At 40.8% G+C, this 23,669-nt stretch overlaps 1 protein-coding gene across 2 annotated transcripts in view; it reads right to left on the reverse strand.

Annotated features, from left to right (window-relative positions):
- LYPD6B (LY6/PLAUR domain containing 6B) overlaps positions 1–23,669 on the reverse strand; it is a 251,666-nt gene that overhangs the window by 112,588 nt on the left and 115,409 nt on the right. Inside the window, exon 1 of one of the 2 annotated variants that reach the window (XM_069577609.1) lies at positions 12,807–12,827. The exons of the other annotated variant lie outside the window; for it this stretch is intronic. Within the exon in view, the coding sequence (XP_069433710.1) occupies positions 12,807–12,811 (5 nt within the window). The 5' untranslated portion in view covers positions 12,812–12,827. Of the gene's footprint in view, positions 1–12,806; positions 12,828–23,669 lie in introns of those variants that run through there. 2 annotated transcript variants of the gene reach the window in all.

Below are 23,669 nucleotides of genomic sequence, written 5' to 3' on the forward strand. Positions count from 1 at the left end.
CAGCCCAACAAACAGTTTCTGGAATCCAATTCCAATAAAGAAAATAACTGTCTACTCTAAAAAGTAGTACACATACATATATACATACATTATCGTCATTGTTTAGTTGCTAAGTCATGCCTACATCTTTTGCAACCCCACGGACTGCAGCCTGCCAGGCTCCTCTGTCCATGAGGTTTCCCCGGCAAGAATACTGGAGTGGCTTTCAAGCCCTCCTCCAGAGGATCTTCCCGACCCATTGATCGAACCTGCATCTCCTGCATTGGCAGGCGGATTCTTTATCACTGAGCCACCAGGGAAGACCATATACACATGTGTGCGAACATATAAAAAAAAGGTGGGAGCCTAGTCCACTCCCCACCCATGGGCTTGTCCAATCTTTAGCCAGCAAGTTCTGCTTACAGTCTAATCTAAATTACTCCTTTAATCAACATAAGACTTATTTCTCCCATTCTCACTGGAAAAGAAGAGTTCATAAATATTGCCCATCTTATACATCTTCCAACACTTAAGGACCCCTCTCTGCCTTCTCTTCTCTGAAACAAATGAACCCTTCAGCAAGTCCATGGCAATCAGCCAATTTATTTCATGGTCCCCTCAATCTTGAAAACCTGCAAGCCTGAATCAGACATAAAGACAGCTATATGGCCACAGTCCTGCTCCTTCAATATTTAAATCTGTGCGATTATTCTACGTCTTGCTTTGTTATATTTTAACCAGAGCCGGGGATGAGAAAACAAGTGCTTTTTTGAGCATCTGTCACTGCTGACCCTGGGTTACCTCTGCAGTGCATGCTTATAGCACTTACCAAGATTATTAAGTGTTCCAGTGACATTATTACAAGAGGGGGCAGGACCAGTGTCAGCCTAATGAGGCGGTGGATGATATCTGATGGTCTCCATCTGAAAATCAGCAGAGGCCAGCCTGTGCACTAATCAAGTCACCGAAGGCCCTTCACCCGGGACAAGAGCAGCCTTTGTCTCCACCTGAGAGCAAAATGAGCCACCTCCTTTCTAGTGCTAATAAGTTTAATGGAGACGGTTATGTTCCATGGGAAAAGCTGGGCTCTCCTCTTCCAGGGCAAGCATCCAAAACAAGGGGCTCGAGAAGGCAAGAAACTATTCCTTCATGAGCCGCAACCTGAACCCCACCGGCACTTTCACGGTACTTGACACGGAATATGAGCTCCATGCATGTTTCTACTGAAGCCACAATGAGTTATTAGAATTTACCCATGGTTCTGAACTTCCTGGTAGCCTAAGCAAAGACAGGAAAAAGGAGGACTTCCCTGGTGGTCCAGGGGTTAAGAATTTGCCTGTCAATGCAGGGAACACAGATTCGATCCCTGGTCCACGAAGATCCCTCTGTCACAGGGCAACTAAGCCTGTGTGCCATAACTACTGAGCCCTACGCACTCTAGGGCCCACAAGCTGCAACCACCAAGACTCCCACTCCTAGAGCCAGTAATCTGTCGAGAAGCCACTGCAATGAGACCTCCATGTACCACAACTAGAGAGCAGCCCCGCTCGCCACAACTAGAGAAAAGTCCAAGTGTAGCAACAAAGACCCAGTATAGCCAAAATTAAATAAATAAGAATTTAAAATAAAAAATAAAATACCCAGTAAAAAGAAAAAGAGGAGAAGAGGGGTAGGGGTGACAACCCTCTGTGCAGTCAAAAATCTGCATGTAACTTAGGGTTGGTCCTCTGTGTCTGTGATTCCACAGCCACAGATTTAACCAACTGTGGACTCAACCAACAAGAGATCATGTAGTATTGTGTTACTTACTATTGAAAAAAATTCCCCTACAAGTGGAGCCATGCAACTCAAACCTAGCTTGTTCAAGGGTCAACTCTATACTTGTTTACAATGTTTTCTTGTATGAATAACCCTGTCAGAGGATACAGATTGTTTTGGAGAATGTTGAGCACATGCTTCTGAGTTCTCTAAAGTCCTTTGCTTTCAAACCCATGCAAAGCAGAGGCCAGCAAGAAGCCAGGGCCCTCTACATTCTTTGCTGGGTAGGGACGAGACCTGGGACCCTTTGCTGTGGTGCTTGCACCTGCACAAACATGTCTCCCAGCAGCAAAATACAGAGAAACTGCAAGAGACTAAAAATAACTGTGTGCGTGGGTAACTGGGGTGAACTGTGGACAATAAGATACAAAACTGCCTCTTCTGAGGAGCCAGGAGCAAAAGCAGAATACTGGTGCCCGTGCCCCCTGCACACACCACCACCAAAGGGGCGGGCAGACAACCTATGCCAACCCCCTGACCCAACCCCTGGGCACACTCCCCACCTCACCCCTTGGAAGGAATCAGCTCACCCTTCTGGGGGAGTGAGCAGGCAAGGGAACCTGTTGATTGTTCTCCTTCCCCTCTGCTGCAGCAGGGGCCCCATAAGGCTGAGCCTGAATTTCCTGCCTGGCTTCTGATCAATTTCTATTGATTGAGGAAGCCAAGAATCCTGGTTGGTAACAGAAAGATCTGTTGGTTGCACAAATACGTATAAGAACATATTTGTAGCCCACCCACATCTGCTTATGGGGCAACAACCAAGGTCAGACAGCAGCTGTTCCAGTGCATCTTTAACAGCTGACAGGAACATACTATGGGCTCTCAGGCATTTGCATCGCTGGCTGGGCCAGAGCAAGAGACCCCACGTTCCCAACGACAGATCATGCCCACAGCGGTCAGTCTGGTTCAGAAATGTATCCACGGTTTCTCACCAAGTGGTGCAATTGTACTTGCTAATGAGATACAACCAATTCTAGACTTATTTTTTTCTCTTTAGGCACATAGTCACCAATGACAATACAGAGTCCATATATTCAAACAGGAATCCAGAGAGTTAGGAAAAAGAACATAATTTGGGTTTAAAAAATAATTTCATTGAGTAGTATCATCATACATACTCTCTCAACACAGAAGGAAAGAAGTCACACTGTATTGTCCCAGCTTCTAAGAAAGATAAATAGAAACTGTAAGAAAGCAGTAAGCCTACCAAACTTCGAAATTTAATGAGCGTTTAAGAGGGGAAAGCCTGAAAACTCCTCCTGTCAGCCAGGTTGAGGCGAAACAAATAACAATCTCACATGCTATTTGAGATAATATCATTGATACGTTGTGTCAAATTGCCCTCATATCAAAATCCAAACTATCCTTTGATCCAGCAGTTCCAAGACTCTATTACAATGAAAAAATATAACATTTCTCTATTTCTTTATAAAGTGCGAAGAAGTACGTATAAGAACGTATTTGTAGCCTGTATAAGTGTTGTTTATAAAAAGAAAAACAGAAACAGGAAAATTTCTAGCAATAGAAATAAAGCATGGTTTGTTCAAAGAACCACGCCTCTTTCCTTGTTGGCATGCACAAATACTTACTGAGCGTCTGCTATACTGATGGGGTTCTAGGCAATTTGTTACCTCACAAAAATATTCCAAAAAAATCTCTGGTCTTGTTGAGATTATATTCTAGACATAATGGTTTCAAATACATTCTACACATTCTGAAGTATAGACATGCATATATCTGTACGACATTTCTGTAATACAGGTAATGCCAGATACGCTCTTGAATGAAACCTTTGTAAAGCTCTGAAGCCCCTGTGAGTCCCTTCCATGCAAATAGGAAGCCACTGGAGCAGGTTTGAAATTAAAAATTAACACCAGCTTGAACTTTAGAACACACTTAACTGGCTTTCATGTATACATTCGGTCCTGGCTTTGATGTATACACTAACTGTACAATCTCAATTTATTTAACATCTACATTCCAGACTCACAGAATTACCACAAGAGTTTAGACAAAAAGAAAAAAAAAAGTCTAAAAACTCTTTAGAGCTGCCTGGAAAAAAAGTAGACACTCAATAAATTTATTTTTCCTGTCCTTTTCAAACTGTCTCGAGACTCAAAACCCTTAACCACTCAGTGTCTTTCTTCACTAACTGATTATCCAACTGAAAAGAAAATATATTCTTTATTTTTTTTTTCTTTCTTTTTTTTTTTAATTTTTAGTTTTTTATTTTTTAAATTTTAAAATCTTTAATTCTTACATGCATTCCCAAACATGAACCCCCCTCCCACCTCTCTCCCCAGAACATCTTTCTGGGTCATCCCCATGCACCAGCCCCAAGCGTGCTGCATCCTGCGTCAGACATAGACTGGCGATTCAATTCACATGATAGTATACATGTTAGAATGTCATTCTCCCAAATCATCCCACCCTCTCCCTCTCCCTCTGAGTCCAAAAGTCCATTATACACATCTGTGTCTCTTTCCCTGTCTTGCATACAGGGTCATCATTGCCATCTTCCTAAATTCCATATATATGTGTTAGTATACTGTATTGGTGTTTTTCTTTGTGGCTTACTTCACTCTGTATAATCGGCTCCAGTTTCATCCATCTCATCAGAACAAAAAAAAAAAAAAAAAGAAAATATATTCTTTAAAAACATTCAAATAATAATTATGCTGCTGAATCAAAGAATTTTTAATTGTCCTTGCTCTTTCCTTCCTGTCTCAGTTCATACATCACAGAAAAAAAAAAAAAACCTTCTTTCCTTCAGCAACTATATCTTTGTACTTCTTAGCACTATTCCTTCTTCATTAAGGAAGTTGGTTTAAAAATATTTTTTAACTAAGCAGATATCTATTAGCTTATTCTCACCTGTATTCTGATAGTCACTTTTGTTTCTAAAAAAATAATCCTTTTCTCATAAAGCTTACATGTCAGCAAGGGCAAAAAAATATTTTTTCTTTTTTTAAGAATTTGAAAAACCCACAGGCATGCTGAAGTCCAAAACTGACCGCAGCATCCTCATTTGCTTTCTATTGGATGTTTTCCCGTAATTCACACACTCCATTTAATGCCTGAGACTGTGAGCACAATAAAATCTTTCAATAGAGTATCTGTTAAATAGTTCCAATTATGAAAATAAAGTCCAGTGGCATAAAATAAGCTGTCTTGTGGAGCCCCTGCCATCTGGGAAAGTGATGCTCTAGCAGGTAATCTGCTAGAAGGCTAATGAAGACCCAGGTTCTCCAGGTGCTGGAGTTGGCCTCCAGTTGCCAGGCTCTACCAAAGTAATTTTTTCAGAGTCCAGGGCACAAGTAGCTGATTAAATATTGAAAACACTTCTCAAAACTTACTATCTTTATATCATGTTTCATCAAGGCTTTCAGGAACTTAGCACCAAGGAAAAAAATACTGTAAAAATAATGCTCTGTTTTATATGCCTATGAGAACTGTGTAGTCAATATATATATATATTTTTGCTTTGCTTACCAAGAAGTTCAAACCAGATATAAATCTTAGTAACTCATTTATTCATTTATCTATTCAGTAAACATACATGGGGCTCCTATTACATGTCAAGGACCATGCAAAGTCCTGATGATTCAGAGCTCAAGGGCACAGTCAGCTTTTCAGAAAGCCATGGGCAGATACTGAATTAAGGAGGGATCATTTCTGTGACTGAGATATACATAGGATAATCTGAGAGCCCATAGAAATGGCACTTCATCCAGCCTGGGGAAATGGAGGGGTGAGCAGGGAGAATCAAGGAAGGTGCCCCCCAAAACTGAAATAGTCAATAAGATATCACCTCTGGTTCTTGGTAAATCATCTCCCATTTGATTTCTGATGTTTCTAATTTTTTATTTAAAACTAATTTTAAACCTTCATAGAAAGAGACTGGAAAAAATGCATACTTATTTAATCATACATATGCATATTTAGCCATACAAATAAAAGTCACTAAACAATATCCTTGTAACCTAAAGGAACCCTCAAATTTTATTTAAAAAAAACACAGCTGTGTTGCTGTTGTTCAGTCACTAAGTCATGTCCAACTCTTTCCAACCACATGGACTGCAACCCCCAGGCTTCCCTGTCCTTCAGTCTCCTGGAGTTTGCTTAAACTTATGTCCATTGAGTCAGTGATGCCATCCAATCTGTCACCCTCTTCTCCTCCTGTCTTCAATCGTTCCATAAAAATGTCACTAAACAATATCCTTTTAACCTAAAGGAACTCTCAAAATTTATAAAATCACAGCTTACAATAGGATATTACAAGGTCTCTAGGAAGACCAGACCTAATTAGGAGTAATGTGCTTTGAAGAGTTCATTCTTGCCATGAATATTTTCCATGATTTCAAAGTAACTTTGTTTAAAAATATGAAGGTACCTTCTTACTAAGCACATTCTCAGCCTTGCCTCTTCACTACTGTTTAGCACACCAACCCCAGAGGTATTGATCCAGTAGCTCTGGGTTGGTAGATGGTGACTGACAACACAGGTGGACTCTGCACTTTCTAGACGCATTCTGGCTTCCTTCCAGATTTGGCTAATGCAAAACCACGGCATTCCTCTGCCTTCTCCTCCACCAACCTTCCCCTCTGCCACGTCATTCACTGTGAAAGAACGGGGTGCCTGGCATCATTTCAAATTCTATCATTGATTCAAATCTACCCCTAAGCAAACTGCTTTTATTTCAGAGGAACACTTTCTAGTGATTGGAACTGCAGGGGAAGTAAAACAATTCTACATTTATGCAGCATCCCCATCCCCAAAGGAATAGTTCCTATGCCGACAAATACCTCAGAAGCAATAAAGGGTTTGGTGGGTTGGAGTCTCTTTTGTGACTTTGTAAAAAGTCAGAATACCATGTAATAGATAATACTTAACTACAACAACAAATACCATAAAAAATATTTCATACGCATGACTCCCATTTAATAGCAACCACCTCATAAACCTGTGGTAAAAATGACAATATCTAGCTTATAAATCCAAAGCAGCAAAGGAAGTTTCCTTTTTTCTTCTTTCTTTTCTCTCTTTTCCTCTCCCTATTTTTGCACAGCACTTATCACCAGAAACACACTTGTTTGTTTCCCCTCTTTCTTTAATACAATGTATGCCCTAGAAAAGTTCATTACTATATCTCCAACTCCTGACACCAACAAGTCACATCAACAAATATTTGTTGAATAAATGATGTTTTTCAAAATCTGTTTAGCTCATTCACATTCCATCCTTGCAGCTCAATACTAAAAACCAAGGCACAGTGAAGGTACAAAGGATGCTTCCCAACCTCTGCTTAAACCTCTTCTCCTTTACTCTGGCAAAGAACAACATCCTACAAAAAGCCAAAGCTATTTAAACAAATGCTCCAAGAAGTTCTGTTACTCCTGCGGCAACCCATCTAGAACCTTACTGTATACATCACCATTAAATGCATTTTGACACCTTTGAAACCTGCTCACTTTTCATGGTTCCCAAAAATTTTATACTGACTCCCTTTCCAATATCTTAAGTCAAAAGAAGTGGGGGGAGTGTAAGATCACTGATTAACAATGATACTAAAAAAAAAAAAAAATACACACACACACAGTGATACTATAAAGCATTCATGAACCTCATTAAATGGACCACACAGCCCCAGAGCTCCCTTTTTAACAGGTACAAAGGCTACTTTGAACTTCAGAATCTCTGCAGCCAAAAAGTTCACCTTCCCAAATATGAGTCTGTAAAGAGGAAGCAACCCAGATATGCACAGAAATCAGTGGCTGCGGGTCACTTATATCACAGGAAACCTGCTGCTGCTGCTGCTAAGTCGCTTCAGTTGTGTCCGAATCTGTGCGACACCATAGACGGCAGCCCACCAGGCTCCCCCGTCCCTGGGATTCTCCAGGGAAGAACACTGGAGTGGGTTGCCATTTCCTTCTCCAATGCATGAAAGTGGAAAGTGTAAGTGAAGTCGCTCAGTCCTGTCCGACTCTTCATGACCCCATGGACTGCAGCCTACCAGGCTCCTCCGCCCATGGGATTTAGGAACTGACAAAAAGAGAATCATAAAATACAACTAAATAAGCAGTAAACTGTCTGATCCAGAGTCGCTCTTGGTTCTGTCACTACAAGTGAACAAAAAAAAAAGAAAAGAAAGAAGGAAAGAAATTTAAGAATAAATAAATAAATAAAAGCATCAGTCCACAGAAGCCAAGGGGCTTCAAGCAGGCCATAATTCTAAACCTCAGTACTCTGGCTTGACATTTGCTATCAAAGTGCTCTATTAAACTGCCTGCCAAGGAGCAATGAAGCAGAGCCCTAGCAATTCTTTCAACAAGCTACCGAGAGTGGAAGGCTAATTTAATGGGGCAGGGCCAAGCGCATTTAACAAACTGCACATCTGTAAGATGGAAATAAGCTGTCCTCATCTTCAGCAGTAACTCTGCTGAGGAGCTCCAAAATAGTGTTGAAGCCTTTCTCCTTCTTGGTGTGTAGCTGCCAATGAATTTGTTTCCATCTGCAGAAAAGAGGCTGGCAAAACATGAGGCTTTACCCAGCACCACTGGAGCCCCCGGAGCCAAGAATGGAAAGACTCGAGCAGCATCTGATTCCTTTCCTGGAGAAAAGACACAAGGAATCATGTCTACTTGGCCTTAACCTACACACTTTTTCCAAGTTTCTTTCCCCTTACCCCAAAGGAAATCAAATCATGCCACATGGAAGGTGAGTCCATTTCCACATCAACCTTTTGAGTCTAAGTGTGTACCAGGAAGCCTGGACTCCACCTAGAATGTTGCTTTTATTTGCTGCACTCGGGGTGTCTTGCTAAGCCTGGAAAAGGCAGCCTACTAGTCTGACTAGTAAAGTTTTGGGGGATAAGTAAGAGCAAAAAACACAAAGAGTGGCCAAAAATGATTGATGACAAATATAATTCCTTCAAAGAGAAAAGTATCTCAGAAAAATCCACAGAATTAGAGACTCCTAGAGTGACAGCACTCCTGGGTATCATTTTAGCCTCTTCTTTCTGATTTGAAGATGAGGAAACCGAGACCAAGAGAGGAAGTGACATGCCCCAAATTACATAGTATGTGGCAGCAAAGCTGTGTCTCACAGGTCCTTTCCACACGGTTAGGCTGCCTCTTCTAGAAATGGAATCGTGAGCCATCAGCTATGCTGCAGAAAATCAAATGAAACAGGCAAGAATTTGAGCTATCATATCCAAAGAAGAGCCGTGTCTGAAATGGAGGTCATCAGGGTGTCTCACTCAGTCTTACTCTAGACAATTTCCTGTGAGACTATTCACTTAAGAGACAGACTTAAGACTCAGCAATCTCGAGCTCTCTGGGGCCCTCATTGCTGACAACTCTCCCATCCTTCAGTCATCAAACAGAGGCAGAAGTGCCACTGACCAGACACATGGCCCACACCCACATTTGCTCTGGGGGTCTGCAGACAGGTAACAGGTAACATTCAACTTATAAACTATTGCAGGACACTGACAGCCCTCAAATGATTAGCAGCCTACATCACCTTCCCACTATGCTATCTTCCGTCTTTATCTCATACTTTGTCAATCTGTCTATTTTTTCCCCTCCCTCTTTCTCATCTTTTCTCAGTCCTGGCAGCACAACTAAGAGAGTTGTTTAGACCTGTTGATAACTGATAAGAAATAAAATAAGAAATTGCTGCTTGACACAATGAAGTTAGAACACTCCCTCACACCATACACAAAAATAAATTCAGAATGTCTTGAAGACTTAAATATACGACATGATACCATAAAACTCCTAGAGGAAAACACAGGCAAAATATTCTCTGACATAAATCATAGCAAGGTTTTCTTAGTTCAGTCTCCCAAGGCAATAGAAATAAAAGCAAAAATAAACAAGACCTAATCAGACTTATAAGCTTTTGCATAGCAAAGAAAACCATTAACAAAAGACAAACTAAGGACTGGGAAAAAATACGTGCTAAAGAGGCAACTGACAAAGGCTTAATTTCCAAAATATATGAACAGCTCATGCAGCTCAATAACAAAAACAAACAGCCCAGTCAAAGAATGGGCAGAAGACTTATATATGGCCTTTCTCCAAAGAAGACATACAGATGGCCAATACAAGAAACAATGTTCAACTTTGCTACTTATTCAGTTCAGTTGCTCAGTTGTGTCCGACTCTTTGCGACCCCATAAATCCCAGCACGCCAGGCCTCCCTGTCCATCATCAACTCCCGGAGTTCACTCAGACTCATGTCCATCGAGTCAGTGATGCCATCCACCCATCTCATCCTCTGTCGTCCCCTTCTCCTCCTGCCCCCAATCCCTCCCAGCATCAGGGTCTTTTCCAATGAGTCAACTCTTGGCATGAGGTGGCCAAAGTACTAGAGCTTCCGCTTTAGCATCATTCCTTCCAAAGAAATCCCAGGGCTGATCTCCTTCAGAATGGACTGGTTGGATCTCCTTGCAGTTCAAGGGACTCTCAAGAGTCTTGTCCAACACCACAGTTCAAAAGCATCAATTCTTCGGCACTCAGCTTTCTTCACAGTCCAACTCTCACATCCGTACATGACTACTGGAAAAACCATAGCCTTGACTGCTGCTAAGTCGCTTCAGTCGTGTCCAACCCTGTGCGACCCCAGAGATAGCAGCCCACCAGGCTCTGCCATCCCTGGGATTCTCCAGGCAAGAACAGTGGAGTGGGTTGCCATTTCCTTCTCCAGTGCAGGAAAGTGAAAAGTGAAAGAAGTCACTCAGTCTTGTCCGACTCTTTGCAACCCCATGGACTGCAGCCTAGCAGGCTCCTCCGTCCATGGGATTTTCCAGGCAAGAGTACTGGAGTGGGGTGCCATTGCCTTCTCCATACCCTTGACTAGATGGACCTTAGTCAGCAAAGTAATGTCTCTGTTTTTGAATATGCTATCTAGGTTGGTCATAACTTTTCTTCCAAGGAGTAAGCGTCTTTTAATTTCATGGCTGCAGTCACCATCTGCAGTGATTTTGAAGCCCCCCAAAATAAAGTCTGACACTGTTTCCCCATCTATTTGCCATGAAGTGATGGGACTGGATGCCATGATCTTCATTTTCTCTGACTGTTGAGCTTTAAGCCAACTTTTTCACTCTCCTCTTTCACTTGCATCAAGAGGCTTTTTAGTTCCTCTTCACTTTCTGCCATAAGGGTGGTGTCATCTGCATATCTGAGGTTAATGATATTTCTCCCAGCAATCTTGATTCCAGCTTGTGCTTCTTCCTGCCCAGCATTTCTCATGATGTATTCTGCATGTAAGTTAAATAACCAGGGTGACAATATACAGCCTTGACGTACTCCTTTTCCTATTTGGAACCAGTCTGTTGTTCCATGTCCAGTGCTAACTGTTGCTTCCTGACCTGCATACAGATTTCTCAAGAGGCAGGTCAGGTGGTCTGGTATTCCCATCTCTCTCAGAATCTTCCACAGTTTATTGTGATCCACACAGTCAAAGGCTTTGGCATAGTCAATAAAGCAGAAATAGATGTTTTTCTGGAACTCTCTTGCTTTTTCCATGATCCAGTGGATGTTGGCAATTTGATCTCTGGTTCCTCTGCCTTTTCTAAAACCATCTTGAACATCAGGAAGTTCACAGTTCACGTACTGCTGAAGCCTCGCTTGGAGAATTTTGAGCATTACTTTACTAGCATGTGAGATGAGTATAATTGTGTGGTAGTTTGAGCATTCTTTGGCATTGCCTTTCTTTGAGATTGGATCAAAACCACAATGAAGGATCAACTCACACCAGTCAGAATGGCCATCATCAAAAAGTCTACAAATAATAAATGCTGGAGAGGGTATGGGAAAAAAAAAAAGAACCCTCTTACATTGTTTATGGCAATGTAAATTGGTGTAATTGCTATGGAGAAGAGTACGGAGGTTCTTCCTGAAACTAAAAACAGAGTTGCCATATGATCCAATAATCCCAGTCCTGGGCTATATCCAGAGAAAATGCAAATTCAAAAAGTTACATGCACCCTAATGTCCACAGAAGTACTATTTACAATAGCCCATGCGCAGAAACAACATAAATGTCCATCAACAGATGAATGGATAAACAATGTGTGTGTGTACACACACACATATACACACAATGGAATATTACCCAGCCCTAAAGAAGAATGAAATAATGCCATTGCAGCAAGGGAGGGACCTACAGATTATCATGCTAAATGAATTAAGTCATAAAGAGAAAGACAAATAGGATATGATATCACTTATATGTGGAATCTAAAATATGACACTAATGAATTTATTTACAAAACAGACTCACATAGAAAACAAACTATGGTTACCAAAAGGGAAAGGAGGGGAAGGGATAAATTAGGAGTTTGGGATCAGCAGATACAAAACTGCTATATATAAAAATAGATAAACAACAAGGTCCTACTGTATAGCACTGGGAAGTATATTCAATATCTTATAATAAATCAGAATGGAAAAGAATATGAAAAAGCACACACACACATATATCTCTGTATGTATAGATGTGTGCATGTGTGTATACACACACACAAAACTGAATTACTTTGCTGTACAGCGGAAACTAACAGCATTTTAAATCAACTCTATTTGAATTTTAAAAAAAGAAATTGCTGCTTATCTTCAATGAACAGAAGTACAAGATTAGGACTGAGAGCTGTTTGAAGTACATTCCTGTTAAAAACATTCAGGAAGCTACAACATAAAAGTACTTGAGATGAAATGAATTCAGGATCACAAATTAAGATCAACAACCACCTCTACATTGAAACATTACAAGACACAGCTCAGTATCAAAAGTTCTTTCATAAAAAGTCGATATGATTACAGGAAGATATAGAAATCACAGTATTTAACAGATGGGCAAGCAGCATAATCCCCAAGATTAATGAAACTCCGGATCACCACTGTTTAATATAGTTTTTGCTAAGCACGAGTAGCTCATACAGTAAGGATTTGTAGTTCAATCAAAATATCTTCTCTGCATCCACTTGTGAACATAATACTGACAACATCCATGTGATTAACAAAAGCAGCCTAGTCCAGGAGGCTTGCCAAAGGCAGGCAGCAGTGTGGCATATCTAAACAAATGAACATGGAAAGGTATCATTATGACTGATGTTGTAGACAATTGGGATAAAAAGCTTTTACAGTAAGTAAGAGGCTTTTGGCAGGGGACAAGTCTTAAAGAGGTCCTTAGGCTCAATAACCTTTCCCAGCCACAAACCAGGTACAAGAAAGATCCAGACTTCAGACAGTGTCCTCTTGTCCCCAGGCAGAAATATCCAAAGAATGCAGACAGAGTGGATGCAAATTTTCAGCAGTGGCAGGAACAGGAAAGAGCACAGGCAATGCTCCTCTTTCCAATCCCAGAGAATCACTTAATTCAGTCCTGCTATAACCAGGTGGCTCAGTGGATAAAGAATTCACCAGCCAATGCAGGAGTCACGGGTTCGATCACTGGGTGGGAAAGATCCCCTGGAGGAGGGCATGGCAACTCACTCCGATATTCTTTCTTGGAGACCCCCATGGACAGAGAAGCCTGGTGGGCTGCAGCAGTTCATCAGGCCACAGAGAATCGGACACAACTGAGCACATATGCACACATAACTTAGTGGGACCAGGCCGCCCTCTCTTTTCCTTAAGTGGAAACATTTGGTTTTTGAGCAAGCACCTTGAACTTTACCTCCAGGTATAAAAAAGAACTTGCCAGGTACCTAAGATGGATGACTAACTTTCAGCCCTCCTTGATTAATCTCTCCATGGATGTCTGCCTAAATAAAGACTCATTATGGAATGGCTACAGGACAGAAGCCAAAACACTCTGATGTCCAAATTAAAACTGTTGGCTCTTCCTCCTTCTCCTCCCCTTAAAAAGGTATTTAAAGGTTTTTCCCCCCTAGAACAATACAAACACAATACATCAGGAGATCTGCCATTTTAGAAGAAGGGGCTGGAGGACAAGTCAGCGGAGTGATACAAACGAGTCTTCAGTGGGAAATTCACAGATGGAGCAGTCCCTGGCTGTGTCTTAGAGAAACTCAAAGCACAGAAATATAAGGCTTGTCCTAAAATGTGGACGGAGAAGAGCAGCTGTTCGGGGTCCTGGTCCAATAGGCCTTTCAAAGGAATACAGAGAAGAAGGGGTGCATTCCTTACATTTGAGCATAAGGCCTACAGCACCCAGGCTGCTGGATCAAAGGTGAGGGCCTCTGATGGAGCAGAAGCAGGAGTCCAGGGAGGAAAAAACAAACAGAACAAAGAGCCACTTTGTTCACAACAGGAAAATCCATGTCAAGAAGGACTGCTGCTGTTGTTGTTCAGTCACTCAGTCATGTCTGACTCTTTGTGACCCCAGGGACTATAGCCCACCTGGCTTCCCTGACCTTCACTATCTCCTGGAGTTTGCTCAAACTCATGTCCATTGAACTAGTGATGCCATCCAACCATCTCATCATCTGTTGCCCCCTTCTCGTCCTGCTCTCAGTCTTTCCCAGCCTCAGGGTCTTTTCCAGTGAGTCAGCTCTTGATATCAGGTGACAAAAATATTGGAGCTTCAGCATCAATCCTTCCAATGAATATTCAGGGTTGATTTCTTTTAGGATTGACTGGTTTGATCTCTTTTCTATCCAAGGGATTCTCAAGAGTCTTCTCCAGCACCAGAGGTTTGAAAAGTGAAAGTTGCTCAGTTGTGTCCAACTTTTTGTGACCCCATGGATGTACAATCCATGGAATTCTCCAGGTCAGAATACTGGAGTGGGTAGCCTTTTCTCTTCTCTAGGGGATCTTCCAGGGATCAAACCCATGTCTCCCACATTACAGGAGGATTCTTTACCAGCTGAGCCACAAGGGAAGCTTACCAGAGGTTTGAAAGAATCAATTCTTTGGCACTCAGCCTTCTTCATGATTCAACTATCACATCTGTACATAACTTCTGGAAAAAAACATAGCTTTGACTACATGAACCTTAGTTGGCAAAGTGATGTCTGGGACCATGGCAAAAATATGAGCCAAAAAAATGATACAATATTTTTTGTGGTCAGCATGTTACCCCTCTGAGTCAGGTACCTGTCTGAATGTCTCTTTCTTTGTCTGTCCCAGATACCTGAGCCCTGCTGGTAGGTCCTGAGCCAATCCATTCAACATCCAAGATTTTAAAGCTCCTGGCTTGCACCAGGAATTGAGTTAGAAATGAAGTATGCAGAGAAGCATTCTACAGGGTCTCTGCTCTGAAGATACAAAGAGCAGAAAGAAAAGAAAGCTGGATGGAATCTACCGGCTTTATCTATTTCATCATGAGCAACAACAGTTGCAGAAGCTGTCAACATCACAGAAAAAGCCTTGTGATTCTATAAAGCACTTCATACTCCCCATTCCTCCTTCAAAAGGTAACTTCCCCCACCAAGTCGATATAAAGGCTCTCACACATTGGAGCTGCATTCCCTTGACTGAGGAATGTCTCCAGTTAAAAACTAAGAGGAGGAAACTCCTGGAACTTATTAGTGATTTGTAGCTCTGTATGGAGTTAACTGCATCCGTCCCAAAGGAAGCAGTTCAGGTAGAGTCTGAGGGTTGGTTCCCTAAGAGATGTACAGAGTATATGTACATGCAGAGGTCAGCCCAGGCCTACCACCTGTCCTAGTTCTTTCAGGCCACACTCCCCAAAAACATCTTGTTTGCTATTTTTTATATATTCTCAAGTTCAGAAAATTATTCTTGCTCTGAAGTAATTTCACATGCTGTAACTCTTAGATTTTTCCTTTTTTGTTAGTGTCTAAGAAGTCTTGTGCTTAGTCACTCAGTGGTGTCTGATTCTTTGCGACCCAATGGACTGTAGCCTGCCAGGCTCCTCTGTCCATGGGGATTTCCCAGGCAAGAATACTGGAGTGGGTTGCCATGCCCTCCTCCAAGGGATCTTTCCAACCCAGGGATCAAACCCAGGTATCCCGCATTGCAGGTGGATTCTTTACCATCTGAGCCACCAGGGAAGTCCCTTAGAAGTCCAGAAGAGATCAATTTAAAGAATCTTCCTAAACATATGGATTTTGGTTATTCCTGTCTTGCATGTCCCCAGGATAAAACTAGCAGAGGCTTCCATGTGTTTGAAGGATATCCCCTATATCCTGAAGCATGCAGTAGACCTCAAAATTCCACACAACCCTTTGCTATTCAAAGGCAAAGGGTTCTCCCCTGTGAGTTCTCCCTTCCTCTCATTTGTGAAGTTCAGGCAGGTGGCCTACGTAATTTTCACCAGATTTTCTTCTGGAGTATAATCAAGGGCATTAGAAAACTAGGCAACATTAAAAGTCACGCTGTCTCAAGAAAAAAAAAAAAAAAGGGCAAGTGATGCGGCATGTCCATAGCATTTGAGCAATGAGCAGATCCTTAATTTTCCACAACACATCTTTTTGCTATTTTGTTAGTACAATGTCTCTGTAATTGAAATTCTGACATTTTGAAAAGACAAAATTTAGGAACTGTTTCACATGCAAAGATTCTTTTATCATCGTTCATTTGAAACACTGACTACCTTACACATTTCTTTCAATGATCTCTACCTAGATGAGACAAGAACACTAAAGACTGCCTTGATTTCTTTTGAAAGCTTTTTCCTTCTGTGTACCATTTTTAAGTCTTCATTGAATTGGTTACAATATTGCTTCTGTTTTATGTCTTGGTTTTTGGCCACAAAGCATGTGGGATCTTAGCTCTCCAACCAGGAATCCAACCTGCACCTCCTGCACTGGAAGGTGAAGTCTTAACCACTGGACTGCCAGGGAAGTCCCAAAACTGCCTTAACAACAAATAAAAGCCATTTCTATCCTTCACTCTCCATCCTGGGAGACTCGTGTAATTACAGCAGCTATTCATCAATAACAGAAAGGGAGAAGTGGTACCAATGATGAGAACCAAGATAAGGAATCTGTTTTCAGAAAATTTCTCTAAAGTCCATGATTTGGATCTATAAAGTGAACCAAACAACTTGCTCTGCTAATTAAGACTTATCTATCAGGAGATTTCAAATGCTACTTGAAGGTACTTCCCTAAAATGTCACAGTTACCCAGATCTCTGTCAAGCTACCTGGAAAAATGTAATTCAATTCCAGAAAATTATCACATGGTAAGTGTAGCCAGATTGCTGGGAGAAATATCAATAACCTCAGATATACAGATGACACCACCCTTATGGCAGAAAGTGAAGAAGAACTAAAGAGCCTCTTGATGAAAGTGAAAGAGGAGAGTGAAAAAGTTGGCTTAAAGCTCAACATTCAGAAAACTAAGATCATGGCATCCAGTCCCATCAGTTCAGTTCAGTTGCTCAGTCGTGTCTGACTCTTTGCAACCCCATGAATCGCAGCATGCCAGGCCTCCCTGTCCATCACCAACTCCCGGAGTTCACTCAGACTCACGTCCATTGAGTCCGTGATGCCATCCAGCCATCTCATCCTCTGTCGTCCCCTTCTCCTCCTGCCCCCAGTCACTCACAGCATCAGAGTCTTTTCCAATGAGTCAACTCTTCAGTCCCATCACTTCATAGCAAATAGATGGGGAAACAGTGGAAACAGTGGCTGACTTTATTTTTGGGGGCTCCAGAATCACTGCAGATGGTGATTGCAGCCATGAAATTAAAAGATGCTTACTCCTTGGAAGGAAAGTTATGACCAACCTAGACAGCATATTCAAAAGCAGAGATGTTACTTTGCCAACAAAGGTCCATCTAGTCAAGGCTATGGTTTTTCCAGTAGTCATGTATGGATGTGAGAGTTGGACTATAAAGAAAGCTGAATGCTGAAGAATTGATGCTTTTGAACTGTGATGTTGGAGAAGACTCTTGAGAGTCCCTTGGACTGCAAGGAGATCCAACCAGTCCATCCTAAAGGAGATCAGACCTGGGTGTTCATTGGAAGGACTGACGTTGAAGCTGAAGCTCCAATACTTTGGCCACCTGATGAGAAGAGTTGACTCATTTGAAAAACCCTGATGCTGGGAAAGATTGAGGGCAGGAGGAGAAGGGGATGACAGAGGATGAGATGGTTGGATGGCATCACTGACTCAATGGACATGGATTTGGGTAGACTCTGGCAGTTGGTGATGGATAGGGAAGCCTGGCGTGCTGGGGTTCGTGGGGTTGCAAAGAGTCAGACACGACTGAGTGACTGAACTGAAGTGTAGCCAGATATAAAAATAAAAACAATGTGTCTGGGAGATCAAAATGACAGAATATTAGAAATGGAGTGCACTTCCTCCCCACAAATGCATCAAAAATACCTCTACATATTAAACAACTCTCATGGAATACTTACTGAATGCTGGCAAAAGATGTCATACAACCTAAGCTGCAAGAAAGATCACTAAATAACCAGGTACTAAAAAACAAAAAACATAAAACCTTCCTGCAAACAAAAGTCCAGGACTAGATGGCTTCACTGAGGAATTCAACCAAATGTACAAAGAGGAACCTACACCTATCTTTCTCAAAATCTTCCTAAAGACTGAAGAGAAGGGAACATTCTGAATGTTATTCTATGAAGCCACTATTACCCTTATACCAAAATCAGACAAAGACACTACCAAAAATAAAAATTAGAGACCAACATCTTTGATGAATACAGATGCAAAAATTCTCAACAAAATATTAGGAAACCAAATGCAACAACACTTTAAAAAAAGGATCATACGCCACACTCAACTTGGATTCATCCTATGGTCACAAGGATGGCTCAACATATGCAAATCAATGTGATAAACCATGTCAACAAAAGAAAAATCAAAAATCACATTACCATCTCAACAGATTCAGAGAAAGCATTTGAATAAAATTTAATATCCACTCATGATAAAAACTCTTACCAAAGCAGGTATAATGGGAACATATCTCAACATAATAAAAGCTATTTATGACAAATTCACAACCAACATAATACTTAACTGTGAAAAGCTGAAAGCCCTCCATTAAAATCTGGAACAAGACAAGGATGTCCACTCTCACCATTTCTATTCAGCACAGTACTGGGAGTCCTAGCTACAGCAATCAGATAAGAAAAAGCAATAAAAGATACCCCAACTGGAAGGGAAGAGGTGAAATTATCATTATATGCAGATCACATGATGCTATACACAGAAAATCCTAAAGACTTCAGACAAAAACTTCTAGAACTGATGAATGAATTCATCAAGGAAGCAGGAATAAGATTAACATTCAGAAATCTGTTCCACTCCTTTTCAATGACAATGAAGTATCAGAATGAGATTGTTAAAAAAAAAAATCCTTTTTAAAATCACATTTAAAAATACCTAAGAATAAACCCAACCAAGGAGGTGAAAGACTTATATACTGAGAACAATAAAATACTGATAACAGAAACTGAAGATGATTCAAAGAAATGTAAAGATATACCATGCTCTTGTATTGGAAAAATTAATACTGCTAAAATGGCATACTATTGAAAGCAATCTACATATTTAATACAATCCCTATCAAATTACCCGTGATATTTTTCATAGAACTAGAATAAATAATCTTAAATTTTATATGGAACCACAAAAGACTCAGAATTGTCAAAGCAATCCTGAGGAAAAAGAACAGAGGTGGAGTTATAATCCTTCTGGCCTTCAGATAATACTACAAGGCTACAGTAATCAAAACAGTCTGGTATTGGCAAAAAAAATAAACATACAGATTAATGAAACAGAATAGAGTCCAAAAATAAACCCACACACTTACAGTCAATTAATCTTCAACAGAGGAGGCAAGAATATACAACAAAGAAAAGATACTCTCTTCAGCAAGTAGTGTTGGGAAAGCTGGACAGTCACATGTAAATCAATGAAGTTAGAGCACTCCCTCACAGCATATACAAAAATAAATTCAAACTGGCTTAAATACTTAGGAAATAACATCATAAACTCCTAGAAGAGAATGTAGATGGAACATTCTCTAACATAAATGGTAGCAATATTTTAATAGTCAGACTCCCAAGGCAAAAGAAATAAAAGCAAAAATAAACAAATGGGACCTAAACAAACTTATAAGTGTTTGCACAGCAAAGAAACCATTAACAAAAAGATAACCCACAGAATGGGAGAAAATATTTTCAAATGATGCTACCAAAAAAGGGGGTTAATATCCAAAATATACAGCCCATAAAACTCAATAACAACAAAAAAATCAATCAAAAATGGGCAAAAGATCTAAATAGACATTTCTCCAAAGAAGACATACAGATAGCCAATAGGCATATGAAAAGATGCTTAACATTGCTAATTATCAGAGAAATGAAAATCAGAATGACACTGAGGTATCACCTCCCATTAGTCAGACTGTTCATCATCAAAAAGTCTGCAAATAATAAATGCTGGAGAGGATGTGGAGAAAAGGGAAACTTCCTCTACTGTTGGTAGGAATATAAGCTGGTGCAACCACTATGGAAAACAATATGGAGGTTTCTCAAAAATCTAAAAATAGCATTACTATATGATCCAGCAATCCCACTCCTGGGCATATATTTAGAGAAAGCTAATTCAAAAAGGTACAATGTTCATAGTAGCAGTATTTACAATAGTTCAGATATGGAAGCAACCTAAGCGTCCATTGACAGATGAATGGATAAAAAAGATGTGATGTGTCTGTGTATATCCATACATAGACACACATACATACAAACACACACAATGGAATATTATTCAGCCATAAAAAAAATGCCATTTGCAGCAGCATGAATGGACCTAGAGATTATCATAATAACCGAAGTCAGAGAAAGATAAATATCATATCACTTATATGTGGAATCTAAAAGAAATAACACAAATGAACTTATTTACAAAACACAAACAGACTCACAGACACAGAAAACAAACTTGTTACCAAAGGGGAAAGAGCAGGGAGGGATAAATTAGGAGCTTTTAATTAATTAGGATCTTGTAAGACCCACAAGATCTTACTGTATAGCATGGGGAACTTTATTCAAAATCTTGCAATAATCTATAATGAAAAAGAATCCAAAAATATATGAACACAGAAAGTGAAAATGTTAGTCACTCAGTCATGTCGGACTCTATGCGATCCCATGGACTGTCCATGGAACTCTCCAGACAAGAGTACTGGAGTGGGTAGCGAGTCCCTTCTCTAGGGGATCTTTGCAACCCAGGGATTGAACCTGGGCCTCCTGCACTGCAGGCAGATTCTTGACCTTCTGAGCCACTATGGAAGCCTGCAAACAACAGAGCTATACCCTCTATTACCAATATTCAACATTCTTGCTAAGCCGCTTCAGTCGTGTCCGACTCTGTTCGACCCCATAGACAGCAGCCCACAAGGCTCCCTCGTCCCTGGGATTCTCCAGGCAAGAACACTGGAGTGGGTTGCCATTTCCTTCTCCAATGCATGAAAGTGAAAAGTGAAAGTGAAGTTGCTCAGTCGTACCCGACTCTTAGCGACCCCATGGACTGCAGCCTACCAGGCTCCTCCATCCATGGGATTTTCCAGGCAAGAGTACTGGAGTGGGGTGCCATTGCCTTCTCCATTTAACATTCTTAGACACAGAATAATTCTATATATAAAATAATTCACATAAGATATGGATTAAAAAATACTCTTCACTTAGATAACTGAAGTAATACTACAGAATGCCAAAGACAATAATAATATTACAAAAAGCAACCACAAAAAATTTCAACAATTAGACTGAAAGCAGATCTCTAACCAGTGACAACTGAAGTCAGAAGACAGAAGCAGAAGATAGAAGTTATCTTCCAAGTGCTAGGAGGAAATAACTAGAAATCCCAGTGAAGCTATTAAGAATGAAAAACATTTTCCTCTAAACAAAAACTGAGACTTTATTATCAACATAAGTTCACTAAAAATGTTTAAAAGATATACTTTAGAAGAGAAGAAAATGAACCCAAGGAAATGTTGAAATGCAAGAAATGGTGAACAGAAAACTTGGTAAATATCTAGGTAACTTTGGAAACCATAACTTTGTTTTCTATGTCTGTGAGTCTGTTTCTGTCCTGTAAATAAGTCATTTGTATATTTTAGATTCCACAAATAAATGATATCATACGGTATTTGTCTTTTCTCTCTGACGTACATCACTTAGTAGTATAATCTCTATATCCATTCACGTTGCTGCAAATGGCAGTATTTTATTCTTTTATGTCTGAGTAACATTCCATTATTTACACGCACACACACAGATACACATATCATGTTTTATCCACTTGTCTGTTGATGGACATTTAGGTCGATTCTATGTCTGGGCTACTGTAGACTGAGCTGCTATGAACATTAGGGTACATGTATCTTTTCAAATCAGACCTTTCATCTTTTCCCAGATACATGCCCAGAAATGGGATTGCTGGATCACATGGTAACACTATGTTAGGGAATGAGAACGCAAACTCACTGATGCAGAGAACAGACTGCTGGTTACCAGAGACAGTGGGAAGGTGGTGGTATTAGGCGAAAGAGGTCAAAAGCTACAAACTTCCAGTTATAAAACAAATAAGTCCTGCGAATGTAATTTACAACATGGTGACTACACTTAACAATACCATATTGCATATCTGTAAGTTGTTGAGAAAGTAATTCTTAGAAGTTCTCATCACAAGGAGAAAAAATTATAATTATGTATAGGGAAAGATGTCAACTAGGCTTATTGTGTGATTATTTCATAATACATACAAATATCCAATCATTATGTTGTAAACTTGAACCTAATATAATGTTGAAAAGTGTGAAAGTGTTAGTTGCTCAGTCATGTTCGACTCTTTGCAACCCCACAGACTGTAGCCCTCGAGGCTCCTCTGTCCATGGAATTCTCCAGGCAAGAATACTGGAGTGGGTTGCCAGTTCCTACTCCAGGGAACTTTCTACACCCAGGGATCAAACCCAGGTCTCCTGCATTGCAGGCAGACGCTTCACCATTTGACCACCAGGGAAGCCCATACTGGAGTGGGTTGCCATTTCCTACTCCAAGGGATCATCCCAACCCAGGGATCAAACCTGCATCTCTAACGTCTCCTGCATTTGCAGGTGAATTCTCCATCACAAGCATCACCTGGGAAGCCCCAACATAGTGTTATACATCAATGATACCTCAGAAAAAAAGAGAGGCTGATGAGTTACAATACTCTAAGGTGCTGTGTCATTTGGAAGAGAGGTTATGATACCGATTAACTCCATTCTCAGTGGGGGAAAAGGAGCATGGCCTTAATCCACCTGAACATCCCCTCATACCCTAGACCTTCTCTCCCTAGTTGATCTAGCCCGGAAGGGGTTAGGGTGAGACCAGCAGATCTGATGCACTTCCTGAACGACCGAACAGAATTCTCGGTGGGTTCCCTGAGAGCAGAGGAAGAGCCCTGAGCAAAGAAAAGGCCTGGAGGGGACAGAAAGGCAGAGAGTCTGGGCAGCGGAACTTTCAGCTGTCTCCAAAGTAATCTACTTACCCTGACCTGCAGGCTGGGAGCGGCTATGTTTGTGGAGGGCTTTGTAGGGGCTGGGCATTGTTTGACTACAGCAAACAGGCTTAGAGATGAGTGATTTGCAAAGTTACTGCAAGGACTGGTAGGCAAGGATGTGTTTGAGTTTCTGGGTTTTGCCAATCAAGAGGTATTGAGAAGAGAAAGGTTTATGTTCAACTGGGAAAGCCCAATTTCCTCCTGGAATGTTTCTGTTAGATGCAGTCTGACCTCATCCACCCCATCAGTGTTCCTGATGGGAAAAGAAAAGTCATAGCCAATACCTTCCTTCTTCAAAGGCTTCCTTGCAACCTGGTTATTTAGTTGAGGTCTTCCTCAGTATTAGGGTCGGCATCCAAGAAAACAACCTAAAGAAGCTTCTTGTGGTCATTTCTTTATCACGTTCCATGA

Source organism: Ovis canadensis, chromosome 2 (assembly GCF_042477335.2).
Source record: "Ovis canadensis isolate MfBH-ARS-UI-01 breed Bighorn chromosome 2, ARS-UI_OviCan_v2, whole genome shotgun sequence".
In the NCBI taxonomy this organism is placed as follows: domain Eukaryota; kingdom Metazoa; phylum Chordata; class Mammalia; order Artiodactyla; family Bovidae; genus Ovis; species Ovis canadensis.